The sequence below is a fragment of the Arvicola amphibius genome, chromosome 6 (genome assembly GCF_903992535.2).
Source record: "Arvicola amphibius chromosome 6, mArvAmp1.2, whole genome shotgun sequence".
In the NCBI taxonomy this organism is placed as follows: domain Eukaryota; kingdom Metazoa; phylum Chordata; class Mammalia; order Rodentia; family Cricetidae; genus Arvicola; species Arvicola amphibius.
Window position 1 is genome coordinate 157,338,600 of NC_052052.2, and position 19,018 is coordinate 157,357,617.

Below are 19,018 nucleotides of genomic sequence, written 5' to 3' on the forward strand. Positions count from 1 at the left end.
ATAATTACTTGCTACCATGCCTAACTCTGTGAACCAACAGAGCAAGGTGTTTCTGTAAGAATGCCATGCTAATTCTGATGATGCATTCACATTTCAGAAACAGGAAGTTTTCTTCCTTGTCTTTGAGAGAGGTCTAGGATTGTAAATTATCAATCATTTATTTGAGAAAAGCCTGCTCGAATGTCTGGACCAAGTAGAGAACACATTCTGAGCTGGGGTGGGAGCCCTTGGTGTCGTGAGCTCTCTACTTCAGCTTTGTATGTGCCCAGGGATGAGGGTGATCATCTAAATAGCTAGAAGCATGAAAGAAAGACCCACATTTCCACAAGCTAATTGGTTGTAAAGTCAGGACTGAAATCTACGTACTTCCCTTCCATAATTTCATGTTTCCTACTGTCTCCATCTTAGAGGGACTTTAATTGAATTTAGACAGAATAGTTGGATTATAGCACAGAATGATCATTCCTCATTTATTGATTTGTTCATCAAATTTGTTCATATCAGCTATGTTTCCTTTTTTGTGCCAGGCATGGAGGAAGGAAAGGATGTGTTCTTGTGTCTATAGCAGCCTGAGGCCAGCACCCTCCGTGTTTGCAGCCAAGTGGCTGCCTTAGCCCCACCATTTAGAATTAGCCTTGCTTATAGCTTCAACCTCTGGAGGGAGACCAGACCTCCTTGACTGCCTTCAAACCAGCATCTCTCGTACTTTCTCTGAGGCCTGTATGCCCCTCCAGGTGGCATGGCTTTCTTCCATGATGCGCTGTTGCCAGTTTTTCCCACAGGCTCTGCAAGTGTAGAATTGAGTGAGGTCCATAGCCACACAGTGCCTCATGACAATTGCTTTCTGTTTATAGGGGGCATGAGCTGGCATTACTACGTGACCATGCCAATGCCAGCCTCCACGTTCACAATCGCAGTGGGATCCTGGACAGAAGTGAAGCCTAAGACATCCCCATCAGATGAGCTGGTGATAGAGCATCCTCTCCTGTCTGCAAAAGCTGACTTCAGGTTTGTGTTTCAGAGTTTGCTGACTTTACTCTGGGAATGTGAGAAACTGAACCAGAGTGGAGCTAATCAATGCAGGGAAAGTTCTACTGGAAAAGAGGGTTGGCCTTGTAATTCATGAAGAAAGAGAAGAAAGCAAGTGGCTGTGAAGCCCTCTATGATATCAGCAGAAGCATTTCTACGCTCATTCAAAGTAAAAAGCTGCAAGTTCAACACTTTCCTTCCTACCCTTTAGATGTCTTAGTGGTTGATCAGAAATGTCTTAATAAAACAAAGGTGTGGGGCTGGAGAAATGGCTCAGCGGTTAAGAGCACTGACTGCTCTTCCAGAGGACACTGGTTCAATTCCCAGCACCCACATGGCAGCGCACAACTGTCTGAAAATCCAGTTACAGGGGATCTGACACCTTCACACCAATGCACATAAAATAAAGATAAATAAATCATAAGAAAATTAAAAAAAAACAAAGGTGTTCAGTGGAAGGAAGGATGCAGGGGAAGGAAGGATGCAGGGGAAGGAAGGATGCAGGGGAAGGAAGGATGCAGGGGAAGGAAGGAGGGGCGCAGCGGAAGGGAGGGGCACAGCGGAAGGGAGGATGCAGTGGGTTGCAGGTGGCAGTGAAAGGACTCATCTAGGTGACCCTGTTGAGGGCACTGACTGTTTTGGTCCTGTGGTGCCTGTTGCTGGTGTGCTGTGGGGCAGCCTCCTCAGTGGTGCTTACTGGCCTCTCAGAGCACAGATCACAAGGAAATCCACATAATCATGGGGCTAAGGGATTCCCGCGAGTTAAGGCCTTGTTAATGTTTTTATTTTATGCACAGAAAATCATCTTCAGCTTTTTAGGAATTGGTATAGGCTATTGCATAGAGACAGTCCAGAAGAGTGGTGCCAATGATATTTCAACTTCGCAGTAACATTAAGAGTGATGGGTCTGCAGCTTTGCTGGTAGAGTCCTTACCAGGCATGAAGCCCTGGCTTCTACCTTTAGCACCGCATAAACTGGGTGTAGACACATGACAAGTTCAAGGCCAGTCGTATATGAGACCCTGTCTCAAAACAAAATAGGAAAAGAAACCAGCTAACACGTCTTGGCGTGCATTCCGTTTGTGCTGGTCTTTCTCTGCTTTTTGCATGTGTTCTGAGCACAGTGCTATGGCAGTGTCCTTAGGAACTGACACCAGGTTTTTTTTCCTCTGACAAGCACATCTTCCTGCCTACATTAGGCCTTTTGGCAGCATAGACCTATTTTCTTCTTTTTGTTCAATAATATATCAGTTTTGGAGTTTCCTAATGGTTCTACATTATATAGCTTGGGAAAGATTATTAGATTTTACCTGCATTCTCTTAATGGAAGAAGGTAATTGTGGACAGAGTGGCATACCCTGCTCTCATGTGAGGATATTAAATTGCAAGTGAGAGTGTCTAGCGTTCCCTTTCCTTGCTCTGGAACCACACAGCAGATTTCATTTTGTAATTGTCAATAGCCATATTTCTGAGTAAGGAAAACAGGTGCCCTAGGGAGTAACTTTGACTTGGTATGAACAAGAAATGCATCTTCTTGTGGTGAAGCACTGGTGTGTGCTGCAGGGTTTGTGACTGTGATTGGATCCCAGCTGATCCTGAACCCACAGAGGCCACTGACTGTCTGCAGCCCGTGTTCTGTAGTCTGTTACTCTAGGTTGTAGATGAGGATAAAGAGACTCGGTCGACAATTTGTTTATCTTCCTACCGACTGAGGAACAGTACCTGTTTTCATTCATACCAGGTCTAATCTTTGGAGAGGTGACTTATGATCATTCTCAGAGGCATTTACAACCTTATTATAATGACTGAGCCACCTCAGGCAGCATCTCGAGCTATCTTCTCACCTGGAGTCACCACCACGATTTAACTGTGATGCTAACTAGAGAATATTCTCCAGGAAACAGGGGTTGTGAGGGGTGGGGGATGGCTCAGAGTAAAGGTTCTTGCTGTCAAGCCTGTTGGCCTGAGTTCAATCCCCAGAACCCACATACTGGAAGGAGAGAACCAAGTCTTAGAAAGTTATTCTCTGACCTCTACATGAGGTCACTCATGCAAAATAAATGTAATTTTTGAAAAAGAAAACACAAATTGAGGGCCTGAGACTGCCTTCCCATCCTTACTGCCTGGATATGGCAGCGTGGCTAGACCCACACCACTACCACCACCACCACCACCACCTCCTCCTCCTCCTCCTCCTCCTCCTCCTCCTCCTCCTCCTCCTCTTCTTCTTCTTCGTCGTCGTCGTCAATGAAATGAAGACTTTGAAGAGTTTATTGAGATAAAGGGGGTGGGGGAAGGAAGAGATAAAGAGTAAGGGAGAGAGACATAGAACAAGAGAGAGAGAGGTAGAGAGAGAGAAACAGGGGAGGAGGAGGAAGGGGAGAGCTCATGAATTCCTAACACATAAGAAGTTGTTGTCTGTTGCTCACCTATAGTCTCAGGACTTGTTGACTGTTAGGAGATGAAGGCCACGAGATGAGGATGAGTTGGGGCCTCCTGCTCAGAATAATTGGAATCTCTTTTCATCTGTCTCTGCCACTGTGAACAGAAGAGAACATGGGCAGGTCAGATGGAACTGGGAACACGAAGCTGAGAAAGTCCCCATAGGGGCCTGGGGAAGGCAAATCCTATCCCTCTTTTGCCCTTGTGAGTTTGGACCAAGTTGAAGGGGATACAGAAGGAAATTAAGGCAAAGATTCGATCACTGACAGGCTGGACTGAGAGAGTGCATGGGTGCCAGGTTTTCTAACACTTCCATGTCAGCTGCCAACCAGGCCAATGGCTGCACTGATGCTCAGGGTAGCACAGGCCAGACAGCAGACCAAAGAAGATCCTCACTGGACCAGCAGGTCCCAAAAGGCCAGCCAATCAGGGAATATAGGCCAATGTTTTCACTTTGTTGGAAAGCTCCCAGAAGTCTTGTGCAAAGGTTAGCGTGGAGTAGCGGCATGGAGTGTAGTGTATGAATGAACCCCACACTCCTTCCATGACTGACAACAGTGTACAGTTTCCTTTTGCTTATCTGCATGCTTGTCCATCAGAAATATACTGCTAATAAAACAATAGCTTACATTTTTTTAATTCTGTCATGCATGGTGCCTCCTATGATTGTCTCTGGTAGTTAGAGAGGGGCTCTGCTCATCCACCACATCCTTGCCTCCATGGTTGTGCCATCACACCGTTGGTGTTTCTGACTGTGCTTACATCTGATGAGGCCTACATTCCTAGCCCTCCTCCCACTGAGCTCATTCATGTCAGTCAGTGTTTACAGGAGCCTTGTACACCATGGCTTTTATTTGCCAAAGTAAGTGTTCAACTGGGTTCCAGAAATTCAGCAAAAAGATTGGTTACTAAACTTTCGATCACTGTTCACAGGAGCTAAATTACAGGGGGGTTGAGGACACTCTTGCAGTCTACTTGGCATGAACATTTTGATAAGCACATAGGCTAAAGACAGTCATATATACCATAAAACATGCAGTAATTTTATTTGGTTCTAGCCATGGGAGAGTCTTGTTTTGTGTTTAACCTCTCAGGCCTTCATCTTGGGTCATCCAGCTTAAGCCTGGCATGGAAAGCTTGGATAACCTGCAGCAGAACACAGCGAAAGTGATTAAAGGCATTAAAAAGCTGGCACTATGCTAAAGATGCTGAGATGACTCATTCTGCAGAAAGGAAGGGCAGGGTGGGGAAAGCCTGTCTTGAGAATATAAAAGCTGAGGAAAAGCCACTATGAAAGGAAGAGATTCCAGTTGCCGCTGGGGCTGTGCTAACTTTTGATTACACAACCCCACACCCCCTTAGCTGCTGCATGAATGGGGCCATGGAGTGAACGGCCAGAGTCATCTTTGAAAGAAGAAACCTTGGGGAACATTCCAATATATGATTGACACCCACGGTGACATGCTAAAGGTTGTTCAGTCTACCATGTATACAACCTGACTGAGAACATTGTCATGTCAGGGTTCCCTCCTGTGCTTCCTCATCAGATGAAGAGAAAGAGAAATACTGAAGTCTTTGCCTTAGTCACAGCTGACCTAAGCATAGCTCCTGTAGCCAGGGTGTACTGGTCCTTACATGGGAGCTTAAAATAGCCCCTCACACACTCCCGTCAGTGCCGGGATCCTCACTGACATAGGGGCTCACAGTGGCCCCTCACCCACTCCTGTCACTGCCGGGAGACTCACTGACTTGATCGCCTCCAGGTCCGGGATTTTATGGAACGTGGTATTAAGTCATGTATCTCGTACTCATCATCTTGATCAGTTTGGCGAGTGTCGCGTTTATCTTTGCCCTTGAACAGACAGGCTCGGTAGGTGTACCTTCGCCATCTTCACTCTGCTCCTTGACCTCTGGTCTTCTTAGGGGTAAGAAATAGCCCCACTCCACAGGACCAGGCCAGGTCTCAGTAGAGCGCCCTCTGTGCCCTTTGTGCTGCAGCACTGTTGTGCTTAGTCCTTCAGCTTACTCCCTTGCTCTGCCCGGGGGCTCCAGCTTTAGGGAAGACGCTTTGAAGACCACTTCAGTTCTTTAGAGACGGAGTCGAGCTCACAATGTCGGCCGGGCTGGTGTCCAATCCATAGTACTCTGTCCCAGCCTTGCCAGTGTGCGCTGTTGCCACACTTGGCTTCTGAAAGCCTTTGGGGAGGCGGGGGTGAGCTTGGCAACGTCTCATGTAGCCCATGCTTACCTTGAACTCCTGTCTCTACCTTCCAAATGTTGGTTACATACAATGGGGATATGCCACCATTGCCAGTTTGTAAGCGCGCTTCAGTAGAGCGTATGTGAGCTCAAAATACCACAGGACCTTGTTTTCCTGTATAAATACATTTTAGAACCCGGAGAGGCTAACTAGGTAAGCGACTTCTGCTTGTCGTCCCTAGGTAGGTGCTGCATGTTTACAAGGAGATACTTCTGCTGCTCTCCTTCCCCATAAGGTGATGTTGGACTTTGACTCCAGTTCAGTGTCAGTAACTGTATTCTTGCTGTCACTTTATCCTGGCAGTTTTTATGGGTCCCCATTTTTTTTTTTTTTTTTTTTTTTTGGTTTTTCGAGACAGGGTTTCCCTGTAGTTTCTAGAGCCTGTCCTGGAACTAGCTCTTGTAGACCAGGCTGGCCTCGAACTCAGAGATCTGCCTGCCTCTGCCTCCCGAGTGCTGGGATTAAAGGCGTGCGCCACCACCGCCTGGCTATGGGTCCCCATTTTTCTAGCCTACTCTCAACCATGTCTCACTGGGGCTAGACGGGGTTCTTGAAGCACCTATCAGCAGATGGTAGAAGGTGAGGCTTGTTTACATAGCCATGTGCGCCTCTTGTTCACAGGCCTTGGGTGGGTGGAAGATCCTTCATAAATCTAAAGAGAGATTAATGTTGCTACCTGCCCAAATTGAGGCAGGCAAGCACTTAACAAGTCTCCAGTAGTCGTGATGAATCACAGGAGCACCCACAGCAGGAATTATAATCTGCAGTTTAAAGTTGCAGGGGTTTTCCATTGTGTCTGAATCGAGGACATGTTAACAGATTTAAAAAAATAGAATTCTCTTTGATGTTGGTTTCTTTGGATATATAAGTTCTCTTGAAGCCTGTGAATCAGGCCCTAGGAATTTTATTTCGGCTCCGCCTTTGTCTTTCAGGGAGTAACTAGTCAGATGGTGCTGACTGGGCTCTGGTCTGCTTCCTTAGAAGGTTGATTTTTTTAAATTTATACTGAAAGTGCATTGGAAAGGAATTGGAGATATAGCTCAGTTGGTAGAGTATTAGCATACAGGAAGCTCTGGGTTTGATTCCCAGCACCGTATAAGTCAGCCATATGCCAGTAATCACAGCATACAAGTGGTAGAGGCAGGATGGTCAGGAGCTCTGAGGTGAGCCTAGGGTGCATGGGACCCTGTCTCAAGTAACCAAAAGGTGTAATAGAGAAAACACCCTTAAGAAGTGCCTCTTTTTTAACTCAGCAGTAGCTTCTGATAAGTTTGGTAAAGGATGTCTCGATTATTTTTTGATAGGATGGCTTATGTGTTTTTGAAAGCTATACCTGTAACTGTCTTTGTCCTACCTCATCTCAAGTCACTTATTGTGGGAGATTCCAGAATAGAATCTTTAATTTGCTTAGAACCAAGTACATAGGGGCTCATACCTGTAGTCCGAGCACTGAGAGGTAGATGCAGAAGAATCAGAGTTGAAGGCAGCCTTGGCCGCATGAGTTCGAAGTTACCTGGGCTGCATGAGCTCTCAGACAATGACAGTTAATAAATGACATGGTGACTGCGTTGCTCCCTCTCTAAGAATTGTCAATTATTTGGGCAGTTGTTCTATGGTAGCATTTGAAAGCACATTGCTGAGGGTAGGTATAATTTGATTTAATCTGGGTGGGAGCTTGTTTTCTTGTTCTAAATCTTGCCCCCTTCCCAATGCACCACAACCCCATTCTACGACAAGGTCTTTTTGCTTTCATGTAGCATGGGTTGAAGTCAACAAGCACACCAGCTAATATTTTGATCTGTTTTTTTTTTGTTTTTTTTTGTTTTTTTTTTTCACCGCCATCCAAAAGCAGACAAGGCAGGACTTGAAATGATCTACCTCTGCTAATAAGGTTGTTTGAACCGTCTTCTCAATGCTGGTCTCCTTTCTTCTTATGTGTTGCCCAGGTATGCTGACACCTGCAGTCATGTAGAATACCCCTGCCGATTCCAGGATGCTTCTGCTGCCACCCAGGAGATCATTCCTCATCGAGTGTTTGCCCCACTGTGCCTTGAGGGTGCCTGCCAAAAGGCCCTGCTGTGGCTGGTCCCTCCTTGCCTGTCAGCTGCGCACTCTGTCCTAGGAACACACCCTTTCTCCCGACTGGACATACTCATTGTCCCTGCCAACTTTCCAAGTCTGGGGATGGCCAGGTATGTGTCTCAGCGTGGCATGTGGAACACACGCTACAGAAGTCTGGGGACTGCTGGGGGAATGTTTTTCTTAAACTCTGTCAGCAGTTTCCTTTGCTCAGGGTGGAAGGAACAGTTTCCTTTTTCGCCCCTGGATCTCTTACTACTACCTTCAGGAGATGGTTTTCAAGTAGGCCCTCCTCCCCACCCTATTACAATGAACCTGTAGGCATCATGGCTGAGACTGGGCATAGACCACACCCCAGAGTGATATATGTGGGGTTGCCGTTACTCAGTGGCTGTTAGCGTGGGTGGTGAGAGCTTCCTGCTAATGAGTCCAAGGTCATGGCGTCAGGCTCTGCACAGTAACAAAACCTGGTCCCAGGGCCACAGCTGCTCGCCTAATCCTGACCAGCTGCCTCATCCATTCTCACCATTGGTCACAAGGCAACAACTTTAGAGCCCTGTGTCAGAGAGAACATAAATCCATCCGCACTGCTGGAAAAACAGCTAAAAGCAGATGGCTGGCATGGGGGAGGGGCACGCGACGTGTTCCTATTTTTAATACAGTAAGTGAAGTATTCTTACCATGCCCCCATTTAATTCCGACAGAAACTGGAGACTTACCAGCTGACCCTACCCTGCGTTATTACAGCCACTCCACCAGTCCCACTGTCCGTCCACACAGTGATAGGAGGGTGGCTCTGTCCCACGAGGAAAGATGGTGGGTGGACCGCGCTCATGCTTCTGTTTGCGAACCTAATCACTAACAGGGACTGTGCTTGACTAGGATGGGAAACGAGCTCATCAAACATGTGGCTTTGAGTTTTCCCCCATTAGTCAAGGAAATTCCTTCTGCCAATTAATTTCCATGCTTTCAAACAGCTGTCACTTATGGTGTTTTCCCAAAAAACTGCACACATTCTGGGTAAAATCCCTGAGTAGAAAAGAACTGACCAGAACATTTGCTTTTGATCTCTACTGTAGGCACACACACACACAAACACACACATGCGCACGCACACGCACACACATGTACACACACACACACACGCACACACATGTACACACACACGTACACACACGCACACACACGTGCGCACACACGTGCACACTTTTTAAGGGGTGGCTGGCTTGATGTAACCCTTAAGTTCTGAGAAAATCATTTAGACTGATTTTTATCCTGTATTTATGAAGATAATGGGAATGTAGAAACTAGGATAATTATATATGTTTGGTTGCATGCATCATATAATTGTCTTGATGTCTATATATAGAGTTTGTCTTAACAGGGGGGCTTCTTTGGTCTCTTTGAAGAGTTTTCTGGACTTTAAACAGTTATTGGTGAAGAAAGGGTTGTTCATTAAATGCTTCTCAATTGTATATGGTTTTGAGGGGTCATATTTATTTGCGAGGTCTTAGTACTTTATGGATGTTGTTTTTCAGGGCATATTTGCTAACAGTCCCACATTCTAGCCTGGGGGAAGCAAAGGCCAAGTATTTTCCACACACAGAACTCGGTAGCCCCTTCCCACCACACAGCCTGCCAGACCTAGGATGTGCTGACCCGCAGGCCATTCTATAAGCTTCTCTCTCCAAGTCTGCATGCCCAAGCAGGCCTGTGGCAAGGCTTCTGCTTTTTGAGATATTTAAAGTGATTTAAACATGTTCAATGCTGTATTTTTAAATAAGAAGCCCAAGTGCCTGAAGGCCAATGGTGCTGGGCACAGATGTCAGGACTGGAGTGGCAACTTAATAACAACAAGACTGCTGTCAAGATTCAGGACAGTACTGTGCACAGTTCTCAAATAGCACCCCCACCACACACACACACACACACACACACACACACACACACACACACACTAGACAGGAAGTAGCCTGTCCTGGTTAAGCTGTTTCCTGGACTTAACTGTTTTCTTTGCTTGTGAACTCTGGAAGGGTGATTGTGCTGTTGTCTAGCCCCAGTAGGGTGCTGAACCAGGGGGTGGAAGGGGTGGGGGAGTCTTACAGGGGCCCTGCTGCTTTTCCTATGCTTAAGGCCTACTGCAGCAAAGTGCAGGTGTGGAGGTCAACTCTGTGCCCCATACAGGATCAGGAAACTCTCAAAACCATGAGGTGCCATCGCGAGAGACCTGTGTACCAAAACTCCCCATGCCCTGGTCATTATAGTGTACGGGGGAATCAAAGAACCTCTTGGTAAATTAACCGACTCTTTCCTGAGTACCTGTTTATAAACATGTAGCAGGATCATAAATTCCATAGCTCTGGGCTTCTTTAGCAATTAGGTTTTAATTATAATGAGCGCCGTTTTAGTATTACTCTTTGGCAAACAGCAGTCAGCATTCCCACATGAACAAAAACAGGCAAATCATGAACTGTGTTAAAGGATTTTTTTAATGTGTGGATGATACACAGTGTTTTAAACATTACTCTTCGTAGTTTGTGTGAATATGCTTGACTTTCCTCTTGAGTCAAATAGGTGACTTCAGTGAAGTGAGGAAAACATTTCTGCAGCTTGAAAGCTTGGTGATCCGTTCACAAGAAGGCAGGCGGTGCACCAGCAGTGGCCAGAGCTGACGCAGACCTAGTCAAAGTGCTCTGGCGCTCTTTGGTAAAATCTTCTCAGGTTGCACTGTTTGTTTCTGTCACCCTCTGCTACAAAAGCCAGGGCTGCGCAGCCAGCCCTCCCTCTGTCCCAGCACTTCTCTTCCTCGCTGACCAAGGGGAAGATGCTCGCACTCTGGCCCAGTTTGTAACTGTCGCTTTTGTTACTGTTTTTAAATCATAGTATAAATATCTGATGCACAGATGGTCTGTGTGTCCCCTGTGAAACGGTCGTTGGACCCCAAAGGGGTCATGACCTGCAGGTTGAGAACCACTGCTCCAGTCTGAGGAAACCAACCAGTGTGCATTTGGTCATCCATTGCCCACTCTGTCCCATGCTTTACTTTTCTGGGAACTGCGGGCTCTCTGGTTCTGTTTCATTTTACTTCTGCAGGTCTTGAAGTGAGTGCTGTGATGCCTCCTTACAGAGACGAGTGCATTCTGACTGGGTCTCCTTTGTGTACGAAGCTCTCCTGCTGTGGAGAGTAATATTTGACCATTTTTGTTCTGACCTCATGCCTTCTCTTGTCTCCAGTCTGACTTCCGCTGGTTGAGAAGTGCGTGCCAAGGGTGCTGTTCTTCACACTCACACTCTTGGTTATAAGAGCAGTAGTGTCAGTGCAATAATAGCCCAGAACAAGACTTATGAACGCTGCTTAAAGTGATCACCCCGTCCTACCTACCTCTGTGTGTCTGCGTCACCGCTGTCTCTCAGCAGATCCACAGTTGTGTGTGACAGGTATAATTAAGCTGCCAGAACTACCTTGCTAACGTCCAGGTACCCCTCCCCCCATATTTGAATTTCAAATTATCTCAGTGCCAGGGTTTCATTTAGTGCCATCAAAAAGCCTGCTCTCCCTCTCAGCCCCACTGTTCACATTTAGTCTTGCGCCTGTCAAACTTTGGGAACCGGAGAATGGGAGACGCAAAGGTAGCAGACTGAGGTAGCCGGCAGGTTCCGCCGATCCCTCCTGGCTGTCTGCTGCCGTGGTTGGTGCATTTCTGTCAAGCACATTGTCCGTGTGCAGTACTTAATGCCAAGCCAAGGGCCAAGTGAGGTTGGTGGGATCTCCATTCTTCTTGGAATGGACATGCTAGTCTGGGAGAAAAGTGGAATACGCAGAAGTGAAGATGTGCGCTCTGGAGAAAGTAAAACAAAGGACACGAGAGTAGCGTGGGCAACTCTTTAGGGTAGGCTCAGGTCAACCACGTGAAGACGAGCTGAGGCAGTGAGAGGTCATGGATAGCCGCAGAGATCATGAGTGCCGTATGGTCTCATGACCTGCCTGTGAGAGCCAGGGCTTAGCAGCTGCTGTCCTTAAACAGAATCTCCCTTTGGACCTGGCACAGCCCCTGGCACCCAGACCAGAGACTACCCCTGAGCCAGGGGAGAAAGATGACCCCAGTGACCACATCTTCTTTACCTAGTGGCTGTTTTGTGATTTCTCACTTACACAGCAGATCACAGGGAGGGGGGCTAGGCGTAGATATTTGCTCATCTAAGTTTTTAAATTTTTTCCCCTTATTGAACAAAAAGAATGTTGACAAAGAGTTTAGAGAAATAATTACTCAAATAGCCTCAATGTTCTTCATGGTGGAAAAATACCATAAAGCCCCTTATTATACACAACTTGTTCTTAAAAGATTGGGTTGTGCAATAGAAAACCTCTGCATGCTTATCCTAGCTCCTGACTCTGCATGCAGAAGTTTCCTAAGGACCTCAACTGCAGATAGGCACCCTGCACACACATGCCCAGGAATGATGGTAGCCATTCTGCCCCACCCCTCCCCCTGGAGTTAGACAGGGTGTTGTCTTATTTGTTCTTATCTCCCAGCCAAAGCGTAATAGAATAAGCAGAGCACAACACACTGCTGCAAAGGACCTGTTGTTTCCAGCCTTCTGACCACGTTCCTTGCGGCCAGGGAGGAAGCAGTCATATGTTTCTGTCATTATCTTAAGTGGTAAGGTTTCGCAGCTTTGAAAGTCTTTCTTCAATTGTTTCTCTGCTAGTTTACACTTGAATTTTTAATCCGCTAAACCCAAACCACCGTACACTTAAACAGTTCTTTGAGTGCCAAGGGAAGTGCCCACAATGGTTCTTCCCTCAGGAGTGGGCCCGAGACAAGCTGATGCCTGTTCACTCACGCACCCGCCCACTCTGCCGCGTTCTCTCATAAGCTGCATGTTTGGGGTTTGCATGTAGATTCTGTTTTGAACTTGGATTGTTTCTCAGATTTTTAATAAATTTTCAAATTTTTTCCTGGGTGGTCTTTTTAAAGACCCAAACATTTGAATGAGCATTCCTGTCCCCCGTGCCTTTTGCACAGGTGGGCGAAGAGCTCAGCTGTTTCCTGCACCCTTGACGTGGCTGGAGAGCTGAGCATTTCTGAGGGTGGCAGGTGGGGTGGCTCCTCCAGTGCTTCTGTGTCTTCTTCCTGCTGCTGATTTCTGTCCCCACAGGAGTTAGCTGGGGCTTCTCCTAGCAGGTTCTGCTTTTCACCTTTCTATTCTAAAGCAGTAACTATTATTCATAAAGTGCTGTTTTTTGGGGGCTCAGGAAGCCCAAGCTGCAGTAGGTTTGCTGGTCCTAGCCAGGGTATCCTAAGCTTTTCCACTCAAAAGCCCTTTCTGCCAGAAATTTTTATATAAAAATCGTAAATGTAAGATTAGCACCGGAGCCCTGTCTCCTGGTGGAGAGTGAAGTCGCGCGTCTTAGCGGCCCCTTCAGCCCCTCCACTGGAGTTGAGTTTGCACACTGATGAGAGGAACGCGTTTGTTTATCTTTACGTAAACAGGTAAACCCTACCTGAGTATTTGACACTGCAGGGGGTAGTGCATCTTCAGTGTTTTTCAGAATTGATTTGATATTTTGACTTTATAATCCTTAGCATTCAGAACACTGTTTTAAGCAAATATAGTACCAATGGTCAGGGTATTTTATAGCCAGTTCAAAAATAATTAGAAATTCTGCCCTAACTCTAATGATAAAGTTCATTTTACGATTCTTTTTTTACAAATGAAACTCAGCTCAACAACTCAAGCATTGCTAAGAGCCAAACATTCTAACACAATACAATCAACCCGTAAACTGATTGGATATGTGCATGCTCAGACACGATAGGAAAATGCTGTATGTCTTTACTTCTATGCTCAAACCTTTGTGTTTCCATGAAAGCAGAAAGCCTTGTGTGCATCGTGAAACCCCCATGGTTGGTGAATGGGCAGCAACTGCAAATCTGTCAGTGTGTTCAGAACCGCAGCTGCTGTGGACTTGTGCCGCAATGCAGGCAGCTGCTGCCAACGCGTCCAGTTCAGCACGGTCCTGGGTTTGAACTGTGTTGGTTGTCAGCTCAGACACATTTCACTGGCGCCAAACTTTTGTGGGACCCCAAATTCAGTTACAGTGTTGGGGTATCAACCCGCAGTTTAAGAAACTGTGGTTTTGACAATAACCAGTTTGTATTAAGTTGGCAGGGACTGAGAGTTTGGGGTTCAGGCATTGGCGAGACTTGTCTGTAACTGTCTGAGGCTGAGTGCTTTGCTCTCTGGGAAGGGGATGAAGACTGTCGCTCACAGTGGTCACGCAGAGCCAGGCAGAGCGAGCCTGTGGCTTTCGCTGGTCTCGAGTCGTCTTGCCGGGGCCGCGCAGTGTTCCCTCATCATCGAGCCATGACCTCTCACCCCTGGAGGACTGTGCTCGAGTGCTTTATTTTCTTTGAACTGCTCACATACACATAGACTGACTGGCAGACCTACCTTCAGAGAATTGCTAGAGCGATCTTTCAAGAGAACTTGCCAGTCCTTTGACAGGGCTCGCAGCAATCACCTCCACCTGTGTTTGCAATCATCTCTCTCTCGATGTCAGCATAGGCAGTTAATCTCTTCCAGTCCTGGGCCCTGATATGGCCACCATCTTGTCATTTTTCTCCTTGGAGGGAAAGCCCCCTCCACCTCTCTGCTGAACCCTCGTTACTGTGCTCCCTGGACAGAGAGCCATGGAAGGCAATGGATAAGAGGTTACACTTGAATATCGACTTTTTCAGGATCTTATTCATCAAACCATTACAGAGAGCTGCTGGGTTCTGAACCATATTATGAACACATGAAGGGAGGGCTATGTGTTTCCTAATTGGGGGAGAACACCAGCTCTAGAAATAACCCTCAAGCTTAACATATGGATGGGCTCTCTAGGGCCGGGCCTGTTTCTGTGTCAGAGCACATGGCCTTGTCACCTAACTCATCCTAAAGGCTGGAAGGTCAGATACAGGAGAGACTCCTTTTAAAAATGTATGACTCTGGGTGCTGAAGACGTAGCTGTTCGTAGAGGGCTTGTCTAGCATGCCCGACGCCCTGGGTGCAATCTCTGACTTCAGGGTTATCTGTGGTTATGCTATGACAGGCTAGCCGAGGCTCCACGAGACCTTTTCGTGAAATAAAGAAATTGTTTTTATTAAAAACTTGAATGTTGTGTGGGATTTGAGGGTTCAATGTTTAAAATGAATCCCAATTTAACCCCAGAGTATAGCTTGGAGTAGGATGTCTTCTGTTTCTTGGTAACTACCCATTCTCTCTGTGTCTCTCTCTGTGTGTGTGTCTCTGTCTCTATCTCTCTGTGTCTCTCTCTCTCTCTCTCTCTCTCTCTGTGTGTGTGTGTGTCTCTCTCTCTGTCTCTCTCTCTCTCTCTCTCTCTCTGGTTTCACTATATCTGACTGGCCTGGAACTCTATGTAGAACAGACTGGTCTCAAACTCACAAAGATCCACCTGCGCTGGAATTAAAGGTGTGTGCCCCACATCTGGCTCCTGTCTGTGCTCATTTTAGAAGTGACTCGATTGAACAGACCAGATCTGTACTTCACCTTCTCCAGTTAGCTTGCTAAGAATTACTCCTCCTTCTTCACACTGCGAAATAGGAACCCTGAGACTCGAGTCTAAGAGCGTGTAGGTGACAGTTGGACCTTCTCTGGCCGAGGGGGAGCTGCTCCTGTAGGCTTGATAACTAGGCCTTCGTACCAGGAGGCTCCTTGCCGAATGGCCAGAATCAGAAGCTGGCACAATGTAATTCTGGAGTCACTTTCCTCTGTGAGGGCATTCAGAGAGTTGAAGGACAGCATTTCCGTTTAGGAACAAGTTTGTTGCAGTTGAAGTTTTTTTCATACTTGTGCAGTTTGAGGATGTCCCACCAAAGCTGGCATTTGGGACAGGAGGGATGAGCAATGGCCTGAATTCATTCAGTAAACACCTCTGCCAGTGGACAAGTGTGATGAACCCATAAGCTTAAGTCCGGAGCTTTTGAAGCTTCAAGGAGACTAGCTTTGTGGAATGTAACTAATTCAGAGGCAAAAGTGGTAGGGTGGGATCGGGCATTGTGAGTTCATCAGTTTAGGAAATAAATGGGTTCCACAGAATTAAAAGGGAGTTCTTTATCAGGGAGCACCGGGGAAAGCCTTTAATATTGTTATAATCTGATTCAATATCCTGATGTATCTGCCTCTTGAAGATAGACTCCTCCCCAGCCAAGCAGTGTCACCCCACTGTGGTACTCAGGGGTACACATTTACTTCATGGGACAGTCACAGACTCAAACCAACTTCAAACCACTCTGTGGGAGATGATTCCATTCACAAATATCTGGAACTCTGACGTACAACCAACCAGCTGTGGAAGTCTTTCTTTTTCTGTCTTTGGTGACTGAGGACTTGGATATGTCCAGATATTTTACAGTATCAAGGAAGCCATGGAAGCTCTGGTCTTCGAGGCCACTAAACCAGCCACATCATGTAGGGACACTGAAGAAGTCTGGCTCCCTCTTGAGGTTTTCAGTCTATCAATAAGAGAATCTAAGAATGATTCAAATAAAAGCTCAAAGACAGTTTTATTAATTTTAAAGAACAACCCTCAGAGCAGGCAAGCTGCAAGTCTCAACAGCTGCGGAGAGGAAGGGTGGAGGAGGGGAGGGAAAGCCATGCTGTCTGAGTTACTGACATGGAGGTCCGCCACATGGCGGGGCCGGGAGGGGAACTTCAGGAAAGATCAAGGAACTCAAAGTACCAGAAAACCCATGCTTAGGTTCTGAAAGAAAGATACAGAAAAAGGAAAAGGAAGACTTTTAGTCCAAACTCAGAATGATGGGCAGACCCAGCCAAACCTCCTGGCTGCCCGTTTGTGGGGGGAAGCAGCATGCTGGGAAGGAAAAGTACTGACTCTCATTAAAGGAAAATGTTCTGCCTGTCACTCCAGCCTGGCTTAAGGTGAGCCTGGCTTCCCAAGGATGATCCCTAGGCCAAGTGATTGGCCATCCCAACAGGAATACTAGGTCTTCACCTGGGCCAGAGACTCTTGACCAGAAGGAATTTTCCTTAATTATTAGCTTTTATTGCAACTTTAACATTTGGGAGCCTCACACTTTCAATTGCCTGCTCTTTGCATCCATATTTATTTATATAAAGTTGTATACACTTAAAAGTGGTGTTTGTGTGTGTGTGTTAGTAAGGACACTACAAAGCATAAAGAAAAACACATTTGAAGGACGAGGAAAATAATCATAAAAGTTAATCCTGTAGGTTTCTCTCTTCACCCAGCAGTGTGCTTTGTGCCCAGGGATTCCTGAAGCTCCCTTGATTCCCCCATGGAAACCTGGCTGAATGGGTTTGGGGATGGGAAGTAGCTTTTTAGGTGATTCTGAACAGGTGGGGAGTGTAGGGGGCAGGTAAGGAAAACCCAAGGCCCCTGGCTCCTCCTCCAGCTCCATCCACAGCCTGCCATATTCTTCTGAGAATCGCAGACTGAAGAAAGTTGGGCATGTTGGCCAAGAGAGACAAGCTCCCCGAGGATGGTTCCTACCTGTCTGTTGCTCAGATGGCCTTGCTCTGAGGATCTGCATCCAGTTATAGCTGTGCAAGTCTTGGCCTACCTCTCCGTTGGGAAATTAAGGGCTGGTTGAGAAAAGCCTGCAGCTTGTCTTAGAGCCTTAACATTTGTTTTAATTATGTTTAAAAAAAAATATCTTGGGGCTGGAGAGATGGCTCAGTGGTTAAGAGCACTGACTGCTCTTCCAGAGGTCCTGAGTTCAATTCCTAGCAACCACATGGTGGCTCACGGCCATCTATAATGAGACCTGGCACTCCCTTCTGGCCTGTGGGCACACATGGAAGGAATGCCATACACATAATAAATAAATCTTTAATTAAAAAAATCCTGTACAGGACTAAGGTGGGTGATTCAATCTTGCATTTTCTTTTTGATGAAGATGGGTTAGATCACAAAGCTGGGATTGATTGTCTTGTACTCATTCAGCACCTAGGCATCAGTGGGCGTCTTGTATATCAGGCTCAAGGCAGAGTTTCGGAAAGGATCCTTTACCTCTAATAACTGCATTATGAACAGATCTCAGGTACAGGATCCTGTCTCTGACCTCAGTGCTAAACAGCATTTCAAATGGAGCACCAGCAGTGGGTTTCCTGAGAGGGACTCTTCCTTTGGCCAGCAGTTCCTGGCTTAGGACCCCTCCGTGGGCTCCTGCAGAGTTGTGACTAACTGGTCCCGCCTGCCACCCGGGTGTTAGTCAGCCTTCAGCTGTTTCCATCTGCACAGTAATAAGCTGCATGTACAGACGTTTGATCAGTTGTCGGGCTTGTCTGCAGTTCAGCCTGTGCTCTGGTGAAGACAGCAGCAGAGAACCCGGAGGAGGACTAGATGAAGCTGTCAGAGTTGTGGTGGTTTGACCTTGACAGTCGGTCAGAAATGACCTGTCAAGCACCTTGGTGTACTTTTGGGCACACCCACCTGGAAGATATTATGTCCCTAAGTTTTATGTGCCACAACTGACAGGCATCAGGTCTATGGGTTTTGTTTTTGCTGGTAGAAGGTTACTACATGCATGGCAGGACTCTCCTGAGAGGGGCCTTGAGGACTCGAGGTTCTTTATTGATGCGTCCACCTGACTTTAAACTCTCTGAAGCTTGGACTTGGACCAGTGCCAATATAGCTCCCAATTGTGCCTATCAATCCATGAATTTCTGCCCAAGCCCTCACTGGACTCCTGTAGGGAGACAGGTTCGATAACAGATATCCCAGGGTATAGAACAGGTTCTCAGAGAGTACCGTTCCCTGCTCCACTAAGCACAGAGAAATTTGATGGTTTTGTCATTCAAATACTATAAGATTGGTGGCTTGTTAGGTTAAGTCATCAGCCTGGTGGTTCCTACCAACTCAGAATATCAGCAGTTCTCTGAAATAATAGCTTCAGGGAGAAAACAAAATAATTGCCATGCCTTAGTACAGGAGCAACAGGAAAGCCTTGCCACAAAGAGTTACTGAATTCAGAGTCCTCAAGGGATCCCAAGTGAACTCCAGTTCACTGAGGGTGCTGAGCGCGTCCACTGTGGGTGTGTCCTCACACTTAATATAGCAAGAAGATCCCTGTAGGCATGCCCGTAGGCCCATCTCCCAGGTAACTATAGGTTCTGTCACCTTCATTGCTAATACCACCAGACCCAGCCTCACTGAGT

At 46.7% G+C, this 19,018-nt stretch overlaps 1 protein-coding gene across 3 annotated transcripts in view; it reads left to right on the plus strand.

Moving 5' to 3' along the window:
• Positions 1 to 19,018, plus strand: part of LOC119816103 (aminopeptidase O (putative)) — a 264,083-nt gene that overhangs the window by 62,481 nt on the left and 182,584 nt on the right. For all 3 annotated transcript variants that reach the window (XR_006020830.1, XM_038332406.1, XM_038332407.1), the window contains exons 4-5: positions 855 to 1,008; positions 7,678 to 7,923. Coding sequence is in view for 2 of the 3 variants with exons in the window: in XM_038332406.1 (XP_038188334.1) it covers positions 855 to 1,008; positions 7,678 to 7,923 (400 nt within the window). In the remaining variant the exon portion in view is untranslated. The remainder of the gene's footprint in view (positions 1 to 854; positions 1,009 to 7,677; positions 7,924 to 19,018) is intronic.